We start from the raw sequence: 24153 nt of genomic DNA on the forward strand, positions 1-24153 counted from the left end.
GTACATTTTGTAACACCCTGTATAAAGAAATACCAACTTTGCGAAACTTCACTATTTTTATGTTCATAACTAGACTCAAGGCTAGTAAAGAAATGCTGTGAAAAATTGTCCTGTCCATGGGAAATAGTGCCAGAACAAAGGAGCTATCATGTGCGAGAAAGACTATTTAGTTTCAAAGAAGGTATACAACATTAAATTTTTACGTAAAAATTAAACATCAGCGGAAATGGGGCCAGTGGTCTATTCTGACGAAAAATGCTTTCAAACACAGTACACTCTGTCGAAATATGCCAACAGCAATGTCAAAAAATAGAGTTATCTACGTTTAACTGTGCTATGCAGGCGTCTGTCGTGCAGACGTGTAAAGTACTGCTGCGATCCACTTGTAATAATACTGGAGTGTACGCTGCTGCTATGTCTCCTCCTGTTTCTAGGGCATAAACACGATGGTACTTCTACCATGACTAGGTCTTTCGTTCGCTTTGTCGAGTAATACATATTCATTTGATGTGTTTACGTTGAGATATCGATGCATTTCTTCTCTTTCTTGATTGCAATGTAGATGTCAGTTCAAATAACACAGCCGTTTATTTCAAATGGTTCTAAGCACTGTGGGACTTAACAGCTCAGGTCACCAGTCCCCTAAACTTAGAACCACTTAAACCTAACTAACCTAAGGACATCACACACATCCATGCCCGAGGCAGGATTCGAACCTGCGACCGTAGCAGCCGCGTGGTTCAGGACTGAAGCGCCTAGAACCGCTCGGCTTCTGCTTTATACACTACTGGCCATTAAAATTGCTACACCAAGAAGAAATGCAGATGATAAATGGGTATTCATTGGACAAATATATTATACTAGAACAGACATGTGATTACATTTTCACGCAATTTTGGTGCATAGATCCTGAGAAATCGGTACCCAGAACAACCACCTGTGGCCGTAATAACGGCATTGATACGCCTGGGCATTGAGTCAAACAGAGCTTGGATGGAGTGTACAGGTACAGCTGCCCATGCAGCTTCAACACGATATCACAGCTCATCAAAAGTAGTGACTGACGTATTGTGACGAGCCAGTTGCTCGGCCACCATTGACCAGACGTTTTCAATTGGAGAGATATGGACAATGTGCTGGCCAGGGCAGCAGTCGAACAGTTTCTGTATCCAGAAAGGCCCGTACAGGACCTGCAACATGCGGTCGGCATTATCTTGCTGAAATGTAGGGTTTCGCAGGGATCGAATGAAGGGTAGAGCCATGGGTCGTAACACATCTGAAATGTAACATCCACTGTTCAATGTGCTGTCAATGCGAACAAGAGGTGACCGAGACGTGTAACCAATTGCATCCCATAACATCACGCCGGGTGATACGTCAGCATGGCGATGACGAATACACGCTTCCAATGTGCGTTCACCGCGAGGTCGCCAAACACGGATGCGACCATCATAATGCTGTAAACAGAACCTGGATTCATCCGAAAAAATGACGTTTTGCCATTCGTGCACCCAGGTTCGTCATTGAGTAAACCATGGCAGGCGCTCCTGTCTGCGATGCAGCGTCAATGGTAACCGCAGCCATGGTTTCCGAGCTGCTGCTGCAGACGTCGTCGAACTGTTCGTGCAGATGGTTGTTGTCTTGCAAACGTCCCTATTTGTTAACTCAGGGATCGAGACGTGGCTGCACGATCCGTTAAGCCATGCGGATAAGATGCCTGTCGTCTCGACTGCTAGTGATACTAGGCCGTTAGGATCCAGCACGGCGTTCCGTATTACTCTCCTGAACCCACCGATTCCATTTTCTGCTAACAGTCATTGGGTCTCGACCAACGCGAGCAGCAATGTCGTGATACGATAAACTGCAATCGCGATAGGCTACAATCCGACCTTTATCAAAGTCGGAAACGTGATGGTACGCATTCTCCTCCTTACACGAGGCGTCACAACAACGCTTCACCAGGCAACGACGGTCAGCTGCTGTTTGTGTATGAGAAATCGGTTGGAAACTTCCCTCATGTCAGCACGTTGTAGGTGTCGCCACCGGCGCCAAACTTGTGTGAATGCTCTGAAAGGCATCTACTTCCTGTCGGTTAAATTTCGTGTCTGTAGCACGTCTTCCTCGTGGTGTAGCAATTTTAATGGCCAGTAGTGTATTAATATTTTTCTTTATCAGGTGATGCAACAATCTTGTGCTCAGGATGTTAATAGCTGAATATAGTATTTCTATCGTAGCACGGCTGCGTATTAAAACTGTGAACAAATAAGCAGTTATGAGAATCACTGCAGACGTTTTATTATTCTGGAATCATTTGGCTAGCGTCCAGCTGTGGAGTCAGTCAGATAATGTGGTTGCTGTGGTTCGGTGTCTTCCAGTCTTGGAATTCTGCTGATGAATGTCCATTGCGCGAAAATATTATGCAATGCCGACTAGTGATTTGACCGTCGGTTAAAGCTCGGGCACTCGGAGTGTGGGAATTTCTAGCTTGACAGTTGCTTTATAGAATTTTTCCTGCTGTCTGGTGTATCGGATATAGGTGAGCAGTATGTGTGTGTTAAATGTCCAACCGAGCGGGGTGGCGCAGTGGTTAGCACACTGGACTCACATTCGGGAGGACGACGGTTCAATCCCGCGTCCGGTCATCCTGATTTAGGTTTTCCGTGATTTCCCTAAATCGCTTCAGGCAAATGCCGGAATGGTTTCTTTAAAAGGGCACGGCCCCCATCCTTCCCTAATCCGATGAGACCGATGACCTCGCAGTTTGGTCTTCTCCCCCCAAAACAACCCAACCCAAAACAGCATCAGATCTGCATGTGCTGAATGAAAATTTTTCATAATAGGGAGTACTTAAAACTTTTATTCTGCGGAGATGTGCAGGATTGTATACGTGATCATTTCGCATTCTTATTATTGATGATGCATGACGTAGTGAAAGTTTGAAATCCGAATACCGTGAATGGTTAAGTATTTGCAGAAACACATTCTCTTGTCATCCGAGAAGTTTCTCTGAATCGGTACCAATCATCAGATGTCGAAAGTGAAGCTTTTTTAAAGATTTGTGTAGATTTTTTTTATTTTTTTTGCCCGACACATGAGCACTAGCCCGAATCCAGACTGTTAGTGTGTCATCCCGCAGGAGGAGGAGAAGGTGGTTTCTGTGTAATTTTTGTTCTTGATGTACCCTCCTGAAAGGAATACAGAACCACAGTGAACTTTTACCAGGGCTGGTCGTTAAGACACAATTTAAGAACACAACAGTGACGAAGAGGACAATTTTGGACTTAAGTTCCGTGTGCAATGCCCCTGGTAGTACAGGATCAAGCAGCATCTGCGCCACCCCTCATGGACATTACGAGTCCAGTGCCGCTTTTGTTTCAAAAGATACAGCATACTAATGAAGCTCCATCGCCGTTCCAACCTTTTGATAGGAATATCGAACATTGGGCGTGTTACATGTCTCAGTTAGAACAGCGTTTTGTGGTGTACAATATTTGTGGTTATGAACAATAATGAGTTTTCCTTTTGGCCAATGTGGGTCCCATCATCTACTAGCTCTTACAGCAGTTGTATCCAAAGGCAGAACCTCACGCTATACCATATATCTCCCTAAACAAGGGTATGTCTGACTGTTTTGATGCGTAAATGCACATTGCCGTGACTCGATACAAGTCTTTTAGTTGTCAAAAACTACATTCTGAGTTATACAGGGAATGGATTGCCCAACTCCAGGTTCTCTCCCGGCAGTGCTGGTTTCACTGCTCTAACTATCAACGAAAGCTCTCCTATGCTTCAGCCCTAGTTAAGGATATGATTTTAATTCAAGCAAAAAAAAAAATGGCTCTGAGCACTATGGGACTTAACATCTATGGTCATCAGTCCCCTAGAACTTAGAACTACTTAAACCTAACTAACCTAAGGACATCACACAACACCCAGCCATCACGAGGCAGAGAAAATCCCTGACCCCGCCGGGAATCGAACCCGGGAACCTTAATTCAAGCACCCGATGAAGACCTTCAGCAAGATCTCTTGAAATTAAAGCACTCCTGCTTCGAGACATAGCTCCCTATTATCAGAACCTTTGAACAGTCGCTTCCATTCAGGATCCAGCTCTGGTATTTTCCACCTGACCCTCTTCTGATACTCACGCCAGCACACTCCTGCTACATCCAATCAAGATCCTCCTAGGAGCCATTCTTTTAAAACCTTACCATAGTGCAAGCATTGTTTTGTTCACCATCTCCAGCATGTGTTGGTACTGCAAGACAAAGTGCTGTTGGGTGTCTCCCACTCCACCCTTATGAAACTAAGTTGTGCAGCTTCAGCAATGATCTCATTCCAGTGAAGGATTACTTCCAAACCCAATTTCGTCATGGTGCCATTTTGATGCCAGCTCGAATCCTGGTGGTGAACGCCCCTGGGGCATCCAATCTATTAGGACTCAACTTGTTTAACACCTTGGGTCTCGAAATAAACGATACATTTGAAGCTGTTTATGCAATGGGCTGGTGCCCCTATACTGAGAACTGTTGGGTAAATTAGGGGTGGTGTTCCAGAAGCCATCGAAGGGTGTTTCTGGGTTCTTCTGTCACTGACTGCTGCTTTAAAATTCTTCAAGGCCTGTAGCATCGAGACTGCCCTCCAGGACAAGCTTGGACCTGAACTACAATGTCTCCAGGATGACGGTATCGTCATCCCAATCAAATATAGCCAATGGGCCTCCCCCATTGTTATAGTAGAGGAACCTGAAGGTGATCTTCGTATCTGGAGCTATTTCAAGGCCACTACCAATGTCCAGTCAATGATCGTTGCTTATCCCATACCCAAACTGGAGGACATTGTTCCCCATCTCACTGGTGGCTGTGTGTTTGCAGAAATCGACCTTTGGGATGTATATCTGCAGCAGCCACTAGATGATGACTCTCGGGACATAGCAGTCATCACCGCACGTTTTCAGCTGTTCCAATATATACAGCTTCGGTTTGGCATCACGAGTGCACCTGTAATTATCCAGCAATATCTGGAGCAACCCTTACATGATGTTTCAGGGACTATCAGCCTCCTTGATAACATTCTGGTTGCTGGAAAGGACATGGATAATCTTGCCCGGAACCTTGACGCCTTTTTTCAAAATTTGTGGCAGCCAACCTACGTTGTAATCTGGGCAAGTGTTCCCTCTTCGTCCACCACGTCGAATAATTAGGCCAGATTTTCAGCGTCTCCAGCATTCAGCCCACACCAAAACATATGTCTGCCATTCAGCAGTTACCAGCACCCACGGACACATCCCAGCCCATGTCCATTTTAGGCCTGCTCAATTACTACCTGCAGTTCATTCCACATGCTGCAATTATTGCTGAGCCGTTCCATCGATTGCCCCATAAGAATTTGCCATGGAAGTGGTCCTCTGACTGTGAAAAGGCATTCTGTAACCTGAATCAAGCTCTCATTTGGCCTATGTGCTTAATGGCATACAATCCAGTGAAACCACTTGTTCTGGCAGCAAACGCCTCTGACTACAGGATTGGCGTGGTATTGTCACACTGTGGATGGTGTGGAAAGCTGCATTGCGTTCATTCCCAAAAACTTAATGGGAGCTCAGCGAAATTACAGTCAGATTGAAAAAGAGACTTGAGCCATCATTTTTGGAACCAAACGTTTCCATGATTACTTCTATGGCAGACGATTAACACTTCTGACAGAGCACAATCTCCTTCTGCCTCTTTTCAGATCCTCAATGGTAACTCTGACCCGTACAGTGTATCGGCTGTATCAGCGGGCCCTGTTCCTCTCCGTATACACAAATGACATCCAATATCGCTCTACTGCTGCCCATACCAGTGTGGACTATCTCTTGCACCTGTCTGTTGGTGTGGATCCCGAGTTTGCTTACATCTGAATGAGGAAGACACAAATGCCATGTCCTGTCTCCCCATTTACATGCATCTAGTGGCACAGAATGTGGCGAATGACCTGACTCTCAAGCTGGTTCTGAAATGTACCACACAAGGATGAACCATGGACAGAAAGCAGCTGTTGACCTAAATCTCCAAGCCCACTGGACCAGGTGACATGAATTTTCGTTCCTACATGGGGTTGTGCTACTGCAGGGCTCCACAGAGCATGCCCATGCCCTCATTTCCAGCACCCTTCAGAAGATGGTCTTAAGCTACTCCATGAGGTATATTGGGGAATCGTCCTCATGAAGCAACTTTCCCCGCAACATTTATACTGGAGAAGTCTTGATGCAGACATTGCCTGGATGGAGCAGGGGTGTCCCACTTGCCAAAGTAAGCCAGTAGCACCCCAATGTAGATATTTTCCATGGCCCACAGAAACATCCCCTTGGTTATGTCTGCATATGCACTTTGCTGGGCCCTTTCTCGGCTCTATGTGACTCCTGATTGTGGATACAGGCAGTGGGTTTCTGTTGTGTTCCACATGCAATCTACCACCTCTGCAAGTACCTTATGGGTCTTTTCATGGTCATTCGTCCTGGAAGGATTACTGGAAACACTGTATTGCGACAGTGGACCCCAGTTTACATCAGCTGAGTTCCAGGCTTTCTGTTCCTTGAATGGCATCACGGTGCTCCAGACGGCACCACTTTGCTCTACTTCGAATGGTGTGAACCTCCAAGTCTCAAATTGAGAAGCTGGTTCAGCTACACTCCACTGAAGATGCCTTGATGCTTTTTCTCTCATCACACCAGGCATCACCTCAGGATGAATCCTCGCTGGTGGAGAAGTTGCTTGGTCGGTGACATTCATCACAGCTCTTTTCATGTACCGCCAGGTGAGCCCCTCACCACCAGCAGCTAATCGATGACAACGTTTTTCTCCACAGGATCCAGTATGGGTGAGGGCATCTACTGTGGCAGCCTGCCAGCATTCTCCGGTCACTTGGTTGGGTTATGGTCGAAGTCCAGCTACTTAGGGAGGTTTCTGCCTCTGGCATCTCAACCAGGTCTGGGTAGGTCGTCGACCAGATGCAATAACAGATTCTTTAACGCCTTTCTCCATTCCAGATTTCCACAATGAGGCAGGCATAGCTTCCACAGTCGATAAACCAGCCCAGACCCTCCAGCAGATGCTGCAGGTCAACGCACAGTCTGTCCAGCTCCAATGGATGTGGACTCCGACTCCTCCACCCAGATTGGTGGCAAATCCGACTTCATTCAAGCCACCGGGGCCTGTCGGCGCTTCGACGCATCGGTGGGGCAAGGGATTGCTATTGTGCTCAGGGGCACCATCTACAGCCCACAAGACAAATACGTTGCACAGGCAAGGAACAGCGCCACTCATGCACGCGGTTGCGACATCGCTGGACGCGTTACCAGGAGGCGTACCGGGAGCGAGAAGCCTCGCCAGCCGTAGCTAGAGGCTGCTCCAGTACCGCCTAGCCACACCCCTGCCGGTCACGTGTGTGGAGAGGGCAGCACGGATATTTAAGCAAACGCAGCCAGAACTTTATGACCAGATACCCAGTAGCCGCCTTTCGCGCGGATAACAGCGGCGACGCATCGTGGCATGGAAAGAATGAGCCCTTGATAGGTCGCTGGAGGGAGTTGGCTACACATCTGTATGGACAAGTCTCTTAATTCCCTAAAATTCTGGGGAGGGGGCCGATGAGTTCTGACGCCACTTTCAATAAAATAATAGATGTGTTCGATCGGGTTCAGATCTGGCAAGTTGGGGAGGGGGGGGGGGGGGGGGGTGCAGCACACCAAGTAGAATTCGCCACTGTGTTCCTCGAACCACTCCATCTCACCCCAGCCTTGTGACATGGCACATCGTCTTGTTGAAAATTGCCATTGCCGCCAGGAAACATGATCGTCATGAAGAGGTGTATGGTCGGAAACCAGTGCGCAGTACTCCTTGGACGTCGTGGTGCCTTGCACGAGCTCTACTGGACCCATGGATGTCCACGTGAATGTTCCACATAGCATAATGGAGCCGCTGCCAGCTTGTCTCCGTTCGCAGTACAGGTGTCAAGGAGCTCTCCGGAAGACGACGGATTGGAGCCCTTCCATTGGCATAATGAAGAATGTATCGGGATTCATCAGATAATGAAAAACTCTGCCACTGCGACAACGTCTAGTGTCGATAGTCACGTGCCCAATTTGCTGCAGAGGCCCATCGTTAGGAGTAATCGGTGGAATATGTGTTCAGACACACTTGTATTCTGCACAGCGACAAAATCTGATGTTAGTTCCGCCACAGTTCGCTGCCCTGTCCTGTTTTACCAGTCTGCCCAGTGTACGATGTCCGACATCTGTAATGAGGGGTGGCCGCCCAACCCCACGGCGTCTGAACGTGGTTTCACCTTGATTTGATCACCACTGTACTCCTTGATAACCCGACAAGCCGTGCAGTTTCTGAAATGTTCTTGCCGAACCTATGGGCTATCGCAGTCTGTCCTTGGTCAAACTTAAATAGATCGCGTGCCTTCCCCATTCTAAGCACGGACAACACGCTCATTGATATTACATGCACCGTGCGCCTGTCTGACTGGCAGTCATTTCTCGGCCGGTGACACTGCTACCCCTCTACGAGTTTATATCGGCAGTAGCTCGGTGGCCATAGTGTTCTGGCTGATCAGTATAGACTACAATTTATGTCATTTCAACCACCAATTTTTATTCTAGAAATATTTACATCTTATAATTGTAATTAATCAGTATGTCTCTTCTTTCAGACTAGCCTCGGCAGCCAGAGACTCTAGTAATGTGTGTGAGTTGCAATTGCTTGAGTGTGTGCGTGTATGTTGCCTTATTTCGATGAAGGCCTTTTTGGCTGAAAGCTTACTTGTTTGACAGTCTTTTTGTTGTACCTATCTGCGACTCAGCGTCTCCGCTATGTAGTGAATAGCAATCTATTCTGTTAGTAATATTGTCAGAAAAGTCTATAAAGTAAACAATGCTCGGAAACCAAAGATATACAAGGGAAACATAAGAGCATCGTAAAGCGTATCTTCTAACAGGGCTTCCAACTTGAGAAACATATAGCATATGTTTCTAGAACTTTTTACAGTGACATGTAAAAAAAGCGGAAACATGAGCGTGGAGGATCACTGAGATGTTTTTAAGTTGGTTTGTAAACAACCTTACAGTATCCAATTCAGTTGTTTTAACTGATATTTTGTTGAAGAAACTCTAAACATTGGTTTAGTATGAAAAATAAAGAGTAGATTTTTTTAAGCGGATGGAGGATGAAATGTACCATCAAAATAAATGTAATGGTCCACACATGACCGGGCTGTGCTCGAGGAACGTCAGTGAGCTGAGAGCGTGCGAGGTGGAAGTTGTTCTGTTTAAATTTTCACGTCACGGACCACGCGACGGTAGAATCGTTTTGTAGACTATGAAAGATTGTTTTGTATAGAAAAAATGACGTGGAAAGACTAATGGAAGAAGTTCGTAAATTTCTTGTGCTTTACGACGAGACAAATGAAAAAAATTGGAATGCCAAGTGCAAAGTCTGGAAAAAATTGCAACAGATTTGCAGGCCAAAGGTGAGGGAAAAATTATACAAATTTAAATTCATGCCACCGTTATATATCGTCAAGGCGACGTGTTCTTGCTATTTCAAACTCCGCTGTGGGGAATTTAGGAAGTTTTTTAGATAGTCTCGTACAGTAAATTCAGCATCTGGTGTTATCCCACGAGTTCAAGGTAGGTTTCGAAGATTTGGTGATATTTCGGGTCCTTCAGCAGTTTCCTTCTGATCCATTGTCTTTGTTTCTAGTTTGTTTAAAAGTTGATAGAAGGTGTAGTGCACTATCTTAAAATGCTAATAATGTTCTGCGTAAACACAAGCGCCGGTACGAAGATTCAGAACATAACCGCAGAGAAGGCTGTGAGACGACGTCAGCCAGCAGCCCTTCTGACAGGGATCGCATCACGACATTAGCGGCCTCTACAAGAAGAGAATACAAGCACCGCTCCTGCCAGCCTCGGCCGCACGGTTGTAGACCGGCACTCGTAGAACAGTTATAAATGATTCACGTCAGTTGCTTGTAAGGACACTGTCTATAACGAAGAACATTACTGTTTGCATATCGCCCATCACTTGCGACACTAGATGTAAATACAAAGTTAAGTATTGTCAATCTTCATTATTGTAATAAAAACTATTAATGTGATTTGCTTGAGTTGTTATATAGCTATCCGAGAACACTGCACCCTTCACGCACCCTGTAAGCGACGAATGGGCAGGACCCCACAAATAAAAATTTATCTCATCATTAATGAGATGAGGACATAATGTTTCAAACTCTCTCTGTGCTGGTCTTTTTTCCAGGCACTATGTATCCATGCTTCTTTTCTTTTTTTACCTCGCTCCTTTTTGTTCTTCCTTTAAAGCAAGTGCTGTAAGTCGCAATTCACTATTACGAAAATTACCTGTTATATTTAGAACTTTCACAAACAGAAATACAGACCACTAATTCCGAGTCACTACAAGGAACAACGGAAACGCGAACGAGACTGGGTTATGTGTGGTTCCCAGAGGAACGGGCTGGAGCCCGTCAATCACTCGTCCAGTGCTCTGTCCTGATACAGCCCGGACACGTGCGAAGTGGTGGCTATACACACTGAACAACCGAAACATTATGACCGCTGCCCACCACAACGTTGGTGGTGTTACGGGCACGTGACGCGTAACAAAAGTGTGCAGCCGGAGCGGAGACGTATAGGGGATCACACTAGCGAAGATAGGGGCTAAAAGGACGATATCCGCTGAGATAAGCGGCTTTGATAAAGGGCAGTATTTATTACGCAGACCCTGTGAACAAGTGTCTCGAAAACGGCGAAGGTGGTCGAATGTTCACGTGCTGCTGTCGGGAACATCTACGGAAAGAGGAATAAGGACAGTGAAGCTACCATTAGGCGCTAAGTGGTTAGACGTCCACCACTCTTCACAGAACGTGGGGTTCAGGGGCTCGTCTTCTCTGTAAAGTAGGACAGATTTTGATCTGTGACGTCTCTATCGAAGGAGCAGAATGCTGGTGCACACACGTGTTTCGGAGAACATCGTTCATTGTACATTGTTGAACGTTGTACCCCTCAGCTGATGACCCCGACGTGTTCTCATGATGACACAACGACATCGACAGTTACGACTGCAGTGGTCACGGGACCATCGGGATTCGACCATGAACGCGTCGGCTTGTCGGGTGAATTACGTTTCTTGCTAAAACAGCTCGCTGTCGTCGAGGCGAACGGCGCCTCGAAACATGCGCCGCGCTACAGGTGCAGGCTGGTGGGGCAGTTTTATCCTATGAGACACATTCTCCCGCATAGAATCCGTAGTAGTAATCGAAGACACGCTGACGACTGCGAACCAACTGTATCCCTTCATGCTTGATTTCTTTCCTTACGACAATGTCATCCTTCGGCTGTATAAATGTCCATGTCTCGCAGCCAGCACCGTGATACTGGTTTGAGGAGCCTTTTAGTGAACTCACGTTGACGTCTCGGCAACCAAATTCGCCTGATGTAAATCCTGTGGAACCCATTTGGATCCATATTGGAAACCAGCACCTCATACGCAGATCAGCGGCCCGTTATTTACGCGAATTAGATGACCTGTGCGTAGACGTCTAATGCCACATACCTCCACTTTCGGATTCCTGATACGCAGAATCAGTGATGTATTTCGTTCCAAAGACGGATATACAAGCTATTAAGTACGTGGTCATAATTTTTTGATTCATCAATGTAGAGGAGTTTGTGGCACAACTTGACAAGAAGAAGTGACCGGTTGGTAGGACATGTTGTGAGGCATCAAGAGATCACATAGTTATCATTAGAGGGCAGCGTGGAGGGTAAAAATCGTAGAGGAAGACCGAGATATGAATACACTAAGCAGATTCAGAAGGATGTAGGTTGCAGTAAGTACTGGGAGATGAAGAAGCTTGCACAGAATAGAGTAGCATGGAGAGCTGCATCAAACCAGTCTCAGGACTGAAGACCACAACTACAACAACAACAATGGACGTAGCTGGAAGGTGTAGTATGAGGTTCATTCAAATCCAACCTGGTCACTGCGTCTACCTTTGTTTCACATGTTGATGGCAACACGTAACTGCGGGTATGGTGGCCGCATCTACTGGTAGAGTGACTGACGCATGCGCGCCGTTTGATGTTGAATAGCGCCAGTGTGGTTTCACGCCGAAGAGAAGGTGGTCACACATGTTATCGTCCACTACCGTACATGAAGGCGAGTAAGCAGGAACAAGGAGGAGTGATTCGATGTTTGGCGGCGGAGGGAGTTGGAGGTCGTGAAATGTATCGACGGATGAAGGCTGTGTACTGTGAGTACAGTCTGAGTTGTTCAAGTGTTGCGGAATGGCGCAAACGATTCCTTGTGGGACGCGAGTCACTGGAAGACGATGCTATCACACCGGAAATGGTTGTGGAAGTGAATGCTTAGTCCTGGACAACCGCAGAATCACCGTGGACGAGATCCATCTGTTACTGGGTATTAGCGTGGACACCGCCGACACCGCATCAAAGCTGAAACTTTCGAAAAATCTGTGGGCAGTGGGTTCCTCTCTAAGTGACCGCAAAACAGAGCAATACTCGAATGGCACTGTCTTTGAGCCCTCTGCAACGTTATCATAAAGAGGAATACTGGTTTCTGTCCCGTATTGTCACAGGTGACGAAACATGGTGTCACCATTTTGAACCGGAAAGCAAACGTCGGACCAAGCAGTGAAAACATGCGACTTCACCACCTCCAAAGAAATCAAAGGCCATGCACACCAGTTGTGGTAAAGCCATGACGTCCTTCATCTTTGACCACAAGGGCCCACTGCTTGTAGAGTTCCTGAAACGGGGGACCACTGTCAATACCCAGTGTTATCAAGCTACTTTACTTAAGCTTAGACGAGCCATGAAGTCGAAACGCCGAGGCATGTTGACCAATGGCGTTATCCCCCTGCATGATATTGCCCGCCCACACACGCCCAATGCGGTGAAGACGACATTGCACCAGTTTCGGTGGGAAACGCTGGAGCATCCACCGTACAGTCTCGACCTTTCATCGTGTGATATTCATGTGTTTGGACCTCTAAAAGAAGCTATTTGTGGACATTGATTCGCAACGGCCGACGAAGTGTGATTAGTGTAAAGAATGGCAGCTAACTCTAAATATAGATAAATGTAAATTAATGCAGATGAATAGGAAAAAGAATCCCGTAATGTTTGAATACTCCAATAGTAGTGTAGCGCTTGAAACAGTCACGTCGATTAAATATTTGGGCGTAACATTACAGAGAGATATGAAGTGGGACAAGCATGTAATGGCAGTTGTGGGGAAGGCGGATAGCTGTCTTCGGTTCATTGGTAGAATTTTGGGAAGATGTGGTTCATCTGTAAAAAGAGACCGCTTATAAAACACTAATACGACCTGTTCTTGAATACTGCTCGAGCGTTTGGGATCCCTATCTGGTCGGATTGAGGGAGGACATAGAAGCAATTCAGGGGCGGGTTGCTAGATTTGATAGGTTTGATCATCACGCGAGTGTTACGGAAATGCTTCAGGAACTCGGGTGGGAGTCTCTGGAGGAAAGGAGGCGTTCTTTTCGTGAATCGCTACTGAATAAATTTGGAGAACCAGCATTTGATTTGTTTGTTCTTCCCAGTTTAGGTGTTCATCCAAGATTATTCCAAGGTCTTTTACTGTTTTTTGGTATGGTAGTTGGGTACCATTGAGGAGTATTTTAGGGACCGTTTCGCGAAAGTACCGGCTGATTAACTTTGGAAACGGTACTATTAGCTTCTTCAAGGATGGAATTGACCAGTTACTGTCACAATGGGATAAATCTGCCAACAGTTTCGGCGGCTATTTTTGAGTATGTTTAGTGTGTATAACTACATTTTTGAGTTAATGAAATCGTTACCGTTACTTTACACTAGTGACCGGTTTTCATTTGAATGCCCCTTACAAAATGTTGCAAATAAAACAGTTTTGATATTCACTGTGGTTTGCATTTCGTGACCTGTCGGAGGTTGAAGAAAAGAGCCGTGGTATTTTTCGGACAGCCAAAAGACAGAACGCGGGCAGCCGCTGGGTGGGAGGGAGCGGGTTCGGATTGTTCCTCCGCCGTCGGCCGCGCACTGTACCTGTGCTGCTGCTCTCACCTTCTACTTTTCCCTCTTGGGGGAAGTGTGAGTGGGGAGTTTGTAGCCTTTCGACTTTTACTCCCCCGGTGAACGTGTGTGTGTGATTTTTATATATTTTTTTGGTGTCTGTGATATGTGATGATTGTTCTGTATGTGTCTGGTACTTGCCTGAGGTAGGCGAATGATTGGTGTTATCTAGGAAGGAACAGGATTAGGGATTGGGTGTTGGGATTTTCTCTTCGACTTAGAGCGCTTGTGCTTATCGCAGGACATGTCATACCGACCTAGGGAGTGGATGAGGGCGTTTCCTGATCTGGAAGAACCTTCATAGAAAGCCCTTGTCAGATCTTGGAAGCGCTCTCTCAGGAGTGGGATTTCAGCTGCGGCGTGCAGATCATCTATGGGGAATCCAAGGGGCAAATGCAATGCCCTCCTGAGGGCGCGGTTCTGCAGCCTCTGGGGTTTGTCCAGGTGCTGCTTTGCCGCGTATCCCCAGACAGGGCTTGCATACTCCATGACTGGCCGGATCAGGGCCAGGTACACGTTTACTGCTACTGGGCATGGAAGGGAGCTGGTTGAGTTCAGGATAGGGTATAGGATGGACATTCTGGCGCAGACCTTCCTGTGGACCTCGTCTATGTGGGGTTTCCACGTGAGACGAGAGTCCAAGGTTACGCCTGGCGGTTCTGCGCCAGGGGAGTAGGGTTCCATTTAGGTGAAGATGGAGGGGGGGGAAGTTGAGGAGGTTCGCGCCTTTCGAGCCTGCGGGTAATCAGCATTGCCTGTTTCTTCTCAGAGTTGATGGTGATGCGCCAGCGACGGGCCCAAGTTTCTGTGTCATCTAAAACCATTTGTAGCCTAAGGATGACCAGGTCCTTGTTCGCGTTTCTCGTGTAGAAGGCTGTATCGTCAGCGTACTGTGCAGTGTGCACCAGGGGCCGTTGTGGAGTATCCTCAGTGTACATACTGTGCAAGACAGGCCCCAGGACCGATCCTTGTGCCACCCCGGTACCAATACTCCTTTTGGTCGAAGTGGCAGTTTCTACTTTGACAGAGAAAGTCCTATTCGTGAGATAGCTTTTGATCGGCTTAACTATGCTCCTGGGGAACCCTTGCGTGTACAACTTGTGGGCTAGCCCTCTATGCCATACTGAGTCAAAGGCTATGGCTACATCTAGTAGCACTATCCCGCAGTAGCCTCTGTGGTTGAAGCCTTCTGTGGCTGCTTCAACCACTCTCATGACCTGTTGTGGGGCAGAGTGGTTCTGCCGGAACCCAAATTGGAAATCCGGCAGGAGGTGCTCTCTGGTAATACGTTCCTGTATGGGTTTTAGCAGGAGGCGCTCATAGATCTTGCTGAGAGTTGGCAAGAGGCTAATCGGCCTGTAGTGCTGCGGAAATAGAGGATCTTTCCCTGGTTTGTGTATCTCGACCACTTCCGGGTGTTTCCAGCAAGCTGGGAACTCACGGGATCGAGTAATCTCGTTGAGGACGTTCGCGAGGTGTGTGATTGCTGTGGGTGGGAGATTTTTGACTAACTGATTAGTGACTCTGTCGTGCCCTGGCGCCTTTTTTGTAGGGAGGGACCTGATTACTCTTGCCACGTCCTCGGGGGTAAAAAGTATGGGTTCGTCCTCTGGGTCCTCCTCGGCATTGAGGAAGACAGTCAGTTGACGACTGACTACCTCTTCATGCTCTTCATCCTGGGGTTCTGCCGCTTGGAACTGCTTCTCGAAGGAGTCGGCGAGGTCGTTGGCCTTTCCAGCATGGCAGCATCCTAGCGCGCCTTTTTGTAAACTGTTTGGTTGCTTGCCATAGTGTACGATCGCCAACTTTGAGAGCTGTGAGGCGGTTTTGCCATTTCTGGTTTCTGTGCTCATTGAGCGCTACCTTCACTTCTCTCTTAGACGACTGAGCAGCCTCCTGGTGGCCTGACTTCTGGTGATCTTCCACTTTTTTGCCACTCTGTTCTTATGTCGAATTTGAGCTAGCAAGTGTTCCAGGAGCTGTATTTGCGTTGGTGGGCCATCCGTTTGTGGAGGGGTGGCTTCTTCCGCTGCCTGCAAGATGGTGGCTGTTAGGTTTTGTAGCGCTTGTTATACTGTTTCGGCAGTAGGTGGCGGAGCGCGAGCGATACCAGAGGCGTTAGTTTCTTGGTATCGCTCCCAGTCTGTACGTTTGTACGACGTCTGGTACCGTGGGAGTGCTACCCATTCTCCCACATCTTCCTCCAGAATCACTGGGTTGTGGTCGGAGGACATTCTGTTGATTGTCCTTGTGGCCACAAACCCTGCGATCCTCCTAGTGAGAGCTATGTCTAACACGTCGGGCCTGCCTCCATTTTTTGGAAAATGTGTGGGCTCGACTGAACCCCATGTTTCGAAGTGGTGGGTGCGCTCTAGTTGTTGCAGTTTGGCGCCTGCTCTGGAGGTTACTCTATAATTCCAATCAGGGTGTTTGGCATTGAAGTCTCCCCCTATTATGAGTTTGCCTTCAATTTTCCCTAGAGCAGCTATGTCTCCCTCAACTATCTGTTCATGTGGGGATCGGTAGACTGCAAGAATTGTTAGGGGTCCAGTGGCAGTGGTTACTTCCACCGCCACTGCTTCGATTTTGTTGGTCGCTGGTAAGAATACCTGGTGGTGGTGGATCCCTCTTTTTACATATATGGCCACTCCTCCGCCTTGGGTAGGCCTGTGATTACGGTAACGTAGTTGGGAACTGTCGCTTTTATTCCCGGTTTTAGGTGGGTTTCCCCCATCATGCATATGTCGATGGAGAACTCCTTCATGAGTTCTCTGAATTCGACCTCTTGATTTACAATGCCGTCTGCGTTAAAGACGCACATTGTCAGGCCTTGGATATTTGGTCGTCTATTCATGATGGGATTTTGATACTACAGAGGAAGTCGCAGAGGGGAGCGACTGCTGGACTGTTGCCTGAAGGGCGACGAGGATCTGTGTGTTCTGCTTCTGGGCTTCCCTGAATTCCTTCATCATTTCCATGACGAGGTTCATGGTCTGCACCATTACGCCTAACAAATGATCCATAGGGGGGGAGGGGGGAGTGTGTGTGGGGTTCCCTAGAGCTTCCTCTGTCATGGTGGACCTGGTCGTTGTTGCTGTGTGTTTTCTGGTGTGATAGTGTCTGGTGTTGTGATGATTGGGCCACGCTTTCACGGTTCGTCAGAGGAGAAACCACTTCCGCATTAGTCGCCCTCAGTGTGTCCGGCCTTGGTTTTACCCAGGCCTTGTCCGTGTGTGTTGTCATGTTTTGTTTTCTTGTGTGTCTGGATGGGTTTATGGTGTTTTGTTTACGTGTATGGGGGGCGGCCTTTGCGCCCTTTGCCTGTGGTGTGTGTCGTTTGTGGACCTCACAACCTTGGTAACCCGCTGTGTGGTTTTTGCCATACAGCGTGCACCTTATTTGTGGGTCCGCGTATAGTAGTGTACATGTTCTTGTGTCGTGGGCCTCGGCGCACATCCTGCATCTTACTGGCATGGTGCAGTAGGCGGCGATGTGATTCAGGCCCTGACACCTGAAGCACTGCACCGTCTTGTTTTTACGGCGCAGCGGTTCAGTGGTGACAGGCAGAGCAAAGACCATTTTTATCTCCCTTTTGTTCTAGGGGAGGTCCGGGAGTGTGGCCTGGTATAGTGGCCACTTGCTGTTGATGTTTCCCATATGCTGGACCGCCTTGACGACGTACCCCTGGGCAGTCAAGTCTGTTTTGATTGCCTTGGGGGGGGGGGGGGGGGACGACACTCGTCTTGGGAGGTCTCTTATTACTATGTTTTCGTTTCGTGTTTTTGTTGTGGGGAACGTGTAGTGGGGTATGTTTTTGTTATTTAAAAGTGTCTTGACTGTAGTGTAGTTTTCAAGTGTGTGTAGTGTGATTTTAATTTTGTCTCCACCAGTAGGTTTTGCCTGGAAACTGCCTCCCCCGATTTCTGCTTTCAACAGCTCGAAGAGCTCTTCATAGCTTTGTGAAAACTCTGCAACAATCGGGGGGAGGTGGTGGGATACTTGGCCTGAAATCTGTTCGGGGTGGGTTCCACTCCCCGGGCCGGCGGAAGCGTCAGCTGGCGAAACGTTTTCTTCGCCAGCACGAAACCATCCGAATTCTACCCGGTTACGCGGTTCCCTTCCAGTGCCGGTGTTTACTGGTCCCCTCCTAGTGCGACGACAGGTGATATCGGGGGCGCAGGCTCCTCAGAGGATGTGGAAGTGATTGGAGTGGGGGTGGTGGAGTGCTTCTTCCCCTTGGAGTGCTTCTCCTTCCTGTCCTTCCTTACACGCCGCTGGTTGGATATGGTGGACTTGTGTGGGGGGGATTTAAGGTATTTGGAACGGGTGGAAGACTGAGACGAAGGGGTAGGTTTGGGGAGGATTTTGGTCGGCAGATGGGTCATCTGCTTGCCATTCTTCATGGACGCAATGTAGTCTGGTAGTGTGCCGGTGGCGTTGGCAAGCAGGAGCGGACTTAGGACGAGGTTAGGAGGTGCGGGATCGCAAGTACTGACGATATATTTCGTTGTCGGTGTGTTGTGTATTACTGCATTATTTCCTGTGTTTCTCGCCATGTCGGGAGCGGAAAGTAGGGGTTGCTGCCAAGGGGGTGGCAGTTACAGCCATCGTTGACAACGTTAGGTGGCCCGGCTGCGGTTCCACGGCCGGCTCCCAGGTCCTGGCCCACATTTTCCCTAACCTTGGGGGGGGGGGGGCAGAGCCCGGCTCTGCGCAGCTGGGGCGACCGAAACGGCCGGAGACGCGGCCCGCGGCAACAACAAGACGCGCCTTTTGTCGACAGCGGAAGACCACTTGGACACCGAGGCATCACCTGCACAAGACATTCCGCAGCGGCGAAAAGACATGACAATGCCACTCTAAATACTTCCTGAGGTTGCTTTTCCCTCAGATGATACTGAGCGCCAAACTGTATTTTAATAAAAAGTCAGTTGGACGCTCCTGTGTCCTTGGTATGCGTAAGTTTCAAAGCTTTACGCACCCTCGAGACGTAACCCGCAAGCAGGTCCCTATGGCTCTGTGTAGTATCGTAAGCGCTCCCGCAGCTCCGCACGCGATCACTGCACAGTACGACTGGCACTTGTTTTATTTGAATGCCCCTTACAAAATGTAAAACAGTTTTGATATTTACTGTGGTTTGCATTTCGTGAGCTGTCGGAGGTTGAAGAAATGAGCCGTGGTATTTTTCGGACAGCCGAAACACGGAACGCGGGCAGCCGCTGGGAGGGATGGAGCGAGTTCGGGGTGTTCCTCCGCCGTCGGCCGCGCACTGTACCTGTATGTCGATGGGGTAGTAGAAGTCCCAGTCGCGCACGTCGTCGCAGTGCGGCAGCAGCGGCGGCCGCAGGCGGCGGAAGGCGCCCGGGGGCGGCGCGGGCAGCCCGCACTCGACGGCGGAGCCTCGCCGCTCCAGGTAGGACGTGTCGGACGAGGAGCACGTGACGGAGCTGAGGCGGCGCGACCAGCCCGGCACCGACAGCAGCTGCAGGCCGGCCGCGGCGGGCGCGCCCTCCGCCTCCGCGTCCGCGTCTGCGTCCGCCCCCGCCGCCCCCATCGGCGGCGCGGCCATCTGCAGGCCGCAGTGCCGGCTGCCGCCGGACGCCTCCACGGGGTTGAGGCCCAGGCCGAGGCGCGAGGAGGCGGCGCTCGAGAGGTGTCGCGGCGTCCCCGTGCCCCGTGACGAACGCCGAGTGCTGCCCGACGACTGCGGCACGCACAAACACGCCACCATCAGCTGCAGGTGCCGCGTGCAGGGTGGTAAATGAAGTAAAAAAAATACACACCACGAAGAAATTCTCCGAACTGGACACAGACCTACGAATGTGATCTACAAGTGCGTCCAAGCTGAAACAGTACTCGTATAAGCAGCAGGTTTCGCTGCTCGCTCGCACCGGGAAATAGAAACAAAGGCGGTTCCGCAGCCAATTTTATTACACGACGCGGCCGGTCGCGGGTGCAACAGAACCCATGTGGACGGGTGGAAAGAAATGTGTCAGGCTTTATAATACGTATTTATATGTGTCTTGTACGTGAATGTGAATCTGCACATGAACTTTCCTAATCCTCCTCACACCTTTCGGTAAAGCGTGGCCAAATCTTAGTTGGGAAGAAGTTCTGTAGTATAATAGTGCCAACCTTACTCCTGGGTAGGGGATCAGAGAGACAGCTCAGGCAGGTAAAAGTCAAAGACTTTCCAATGTCACAAGATTTGGGGTGGAGAGGTTGGTCACGGCCAAGTGGTTCGACCACCCCCTCCACCGGGGCCCAGGAAGACCTCCGGGTGCCCGCCATATTCTCAGGGGTGATTACAGAAGACGGGTAAGTGAGCAGACGTGCCCTCAGTGCGTCTGTCTCAATGTTCACGCATGGAAGAGAGGTATTTGAATATTTGTACTAATTCTTTTATTTCCAGCTTCGGATTGTGCAAGGTAATGAATGTGCTCGTTTAATTCCGGAAATTTGACCCCCTGTGTTAAAGTATCTGGTCCCCAGTTTGCCCGTTATCCTCCTCACATAGTTAATATCCTGTAAAATATTGGGAGACTTTGGTGGGATACATTTGGCCAACGCAATTCCGTCTTACCCGTAGAAATGTGCGTGCAGATTAGTATATAATATACCCGAGCTATAAGTTGTAAAATTGTAGTATCTGTAAACTGAAACAATTGCTGCAATCGCTGTAAAGTCGAGTGATAATATTTAAAATAAATAAGTAATCAACTGTCATCAATCTTTAACATGCCTTAAAAATCACAAAGGAGTCAAGTTAAAGGAATTCATTTAAAATAAAAGATATAGAATGCAGGGATCCACACATCAGCGTGTGAGTCCTCCAGCCCCTTCCCTAGTATCGTACAGAAAGGGCACGCTCTCTAGGTAGCGCTCTCAAGCTCTCCTCCCCCAGTTATCCGTTGCGCAATTTTGAACCAGGGCTTGACGACATCAACTTTCATCTGGCATCCCTAGGCAAGAAGGTCAGAAGGTAAAATTTCAAAACAAATGATTACAATTCCAGAAAAAATTGGATGATTTATTCAAGAGATAGAGTTTCACAAACTGAGCAAGACAATAACACGTCGTTCCATCTCTGAGTCTTGTGCAAGCACTTATTAGGCTTGGCATTTATTGACAGAGTTCGATTGTTTCTGACGGACATAGTGCCAAATTCTGTCCAACTGGCGTCTTAGATCGTCAAAATCTCGACCTCATCGAACGGCCATGTATGCTCCAAACGTTCTCAATTGAGGACAGACCCAGCGACCTTTCTGGCCAAGGTAGTGTTCGGTGAGCACGAAGACAAGCAGTAGTAACTCTCACTGTGTGTGGGCGGGCATTATCTTGCTGAAATGTAAGCCCAGGACGGCTTGCCACGAAGGGCAACAAACTGGGGCGTAGAATGTCGTCGACTTACCGCCGTGTTGTAACAGTGCTGTGGATCACAACCAAAGAAAAGAAACGGCAACCCAGACCACCAGTCGTGGTGGTCGGGCCGTATGGCGAGGTACTGTCAGGTCTGTATCCCACCGCTGTCCAGGGCATCTCCAGACACTTCTTCGGACCGCAAGCTCACCGACGGAGGTGAAGAACCCCGCTTCGAACTGATCTCCAGTGACCAGCAATGACGTGTCTGCAGACACCCCAGACAGCTGCGGGGCTGCCGCCCTCCATATGGCCTGACAATCAGGAATTATCGTCTGGGGTGCCATTTCTTTTCATAGCAGGACTCCTCCGTTGTCGTTTGTGGTATATCGATGATATTCTACGCCTCGTTTTGTTTCCCTTCGTGGCAAACCATCCATTTCAGCAAGATAATGCCCGCCCACACACAGTGAGAGTTACTACTGCTTGTCTTCGTGGCCGCCAAACCCTACCTTGGCCAACAAGGTCGCCGGATCTCTGCCCCATTGACAACATTTGGAGCATTATGTGCAGGGCCCTCCAACAATCTCGGTATTTTGACTCTGTGACACGTCAATTGGACAGAATTTGGCAAGATCTCTCTCAGGAGAACACCCGCCAATTAGAGCAAAGCCGAATAATTGCTTGAATAAGGGCCAGAGACGGACCAACGAGCTACTGACTTACTCAATTTGTGAAGCCATTTCTCTTGATTAAATCATACATTTTTTCTGAAACTGCAGTCACGTGTTTGTCTGTACATGTACATTACATATGCCGGTTTCCGTCCCCTTCGGATAATTCATTCGTGGTGAGTCTATCTTTTTTTGCTTTATTTTACAGTGTATATCGAGGTGCGGCTTTGATAATCTATAGCAGACGATGAGGTGAATTTGCTAACGTATGATACGGACTAAGGTTTATTTCAAAGTGAGGAGGAGATCACATAAAACTAGCACACCCTTATATCGTGAATGAGTGTAGATGTCAATACCACGTTTTCAGCACATGATAGCGGCAGAGTATTTTTGTTGTATGGATAATACTCTTAACTCTTGTTTCAGCCGAGATAACAGACGAAGTACTTTCTTTAATCGAACACTTTACTTTCCTACACGGTTCTAAGAGGCTCTTGAAAGGACGATAAGTGTGACATATTGCTTGCTAATATTCGCGTTGAAACTTTTCACATAAATCTACGTCTCTTCCTCCGTCCATTTGTATCATAAAAATCAAACCACTGGACAGATTTCAATCAAACTTGGTATAAGTATGCTGTCTGGAAAGAATCTCTGTGGGGTACGACCGAGAAATGTCCTATTGAGGTGGGGGTGATAACACAGAAAGAGAATGGAGGAGAAGGAGATATAGTGTGAGAGTGGGAGGAGAAAATAGACGGAAAGGGAAGAGGAGGAAATGGACAGACAGAGGGGAAGGAACAGGTGGACAGAGAGGGGGGAGGAGACGTAGGACGGAGAGTGGGGGAGAAGGAAAAGGACAGAAAGAGAGAAGAGGAGGAGATGGACTGAGAGAGAGATGCAGGGAAGAAGGAGATGGACAGAGAAGGGAAAGGGGGGTGGGGAGGACGACTAGGACAGATAAAGGGGAGTGGGAGCAAATGAACGAAAAGAGGAGGGAGAAGGAGATGGACAGAGAGAGGGGTAAGAGAAGATGGACCTACAGAGGGGCAGGAAGGGATGGACAGAGGTTGGGGGTAGAGGAGATGCACAGAAGGAGGGGGAGGATAATATGAACAGAAAGAGGGGGGAGGAGAAGATAGACAGAAAGAAGGGGGAGGCGAAGATGGACAGAGAGAGGGGCAGGAGGAGGTAGACAAAGAGTGAAACGTGAAGGAGGTGAATAGGGAGAAGGGAAGGATAAGGCGGAAGAGAGGAGGGGGAAGAATGTGGACAAAGTGGGGGAATGATGAGATGGACAAATAGATGATTGGAATGAATACATGACTAAGCAATACTGGGTACTCAACTTGTAACTTATAAAAATGAATGGATACATGTATGTACGCTCATTATCTCCTTCTGTGCTACTGAATCAATTTCAAACGAACTTGGTACAAATATCGCTTGCTATCTGGTAAGAAGCTCTCACAGGGGTGGGTTGGGAATGAAAAAGAAGCGAAATGCACCTTGCGCAAATACTCAGAGTATACTCATCCAGTATTTCAGATAAAAAAAACGTAGCGACTTGCAAACAACTTCAAACATAATTTCAGAACCGTATGAAACGTTTTGTAGCTGATATCCTCCATAAAATGAAGAAACGAAAAAAGTTTATCGTTTGCTACGTTTTCACTATTCATGCGGTAAAACTGCCGCATCACACATGACGTTTTAATTTATTATTCCTTTACTACTAACTCTATTCGCAACACATTTTGCAGACAGTGCCCACATATACCACTAAAAGTCACTGCAAAATTATATCGTTATATGACACATAGTTCAGGAGATATGACTCAACCGAGATGCGTGAATATCTGCCGAACCTGGTATGACGTTATAATTTATTATTTCTTTGCTGCATACTCTATTCGCAACGCCTTTGGCAGTATCCACACATACGCCACTCAATGTAATTCC

At 48.1% G+C, this 24153-nt stretch overlaps 1 protein-coding gene across 1 annotated transcript in view; it reads right to left on the reverse strand.

Moving 5' to 3' along the window:
- LOC126282410 (uncharacterized) overlaps positions 1–19886 on the reverse strand; it is an 81388-nt gene extending 61502 nt beyond the window's left edge. Inside the window, exon 1 of the mRNA XM_049982067.1 lies at positions 19431–19886. Coding sequence (XP_049838024.1) covers positions 19431–19886 — 456 coding nt within the window. The remainder of the gene's footprint in view (positions 1–19430) is intronic.
- Positions 19887–24153: the final 4267 nt, after the last annotated feature.

Source organism: Schistocerca gregaria, chromosome 7 (genome assembly GCF_023897955.1).
Source record: "Schistocerca gregaria isolate iqSchGreg1 chromosome 7, iqSchGreg1.2, whole genome shotgun sequence".
In the NCBI taxonomy this organism is placed as follows: Eukaryota; Metazoa; Arthropoda; class Insecta; order Orthoptera; family Acrididae; genus Schistocerca; species Schistocerca gregaria.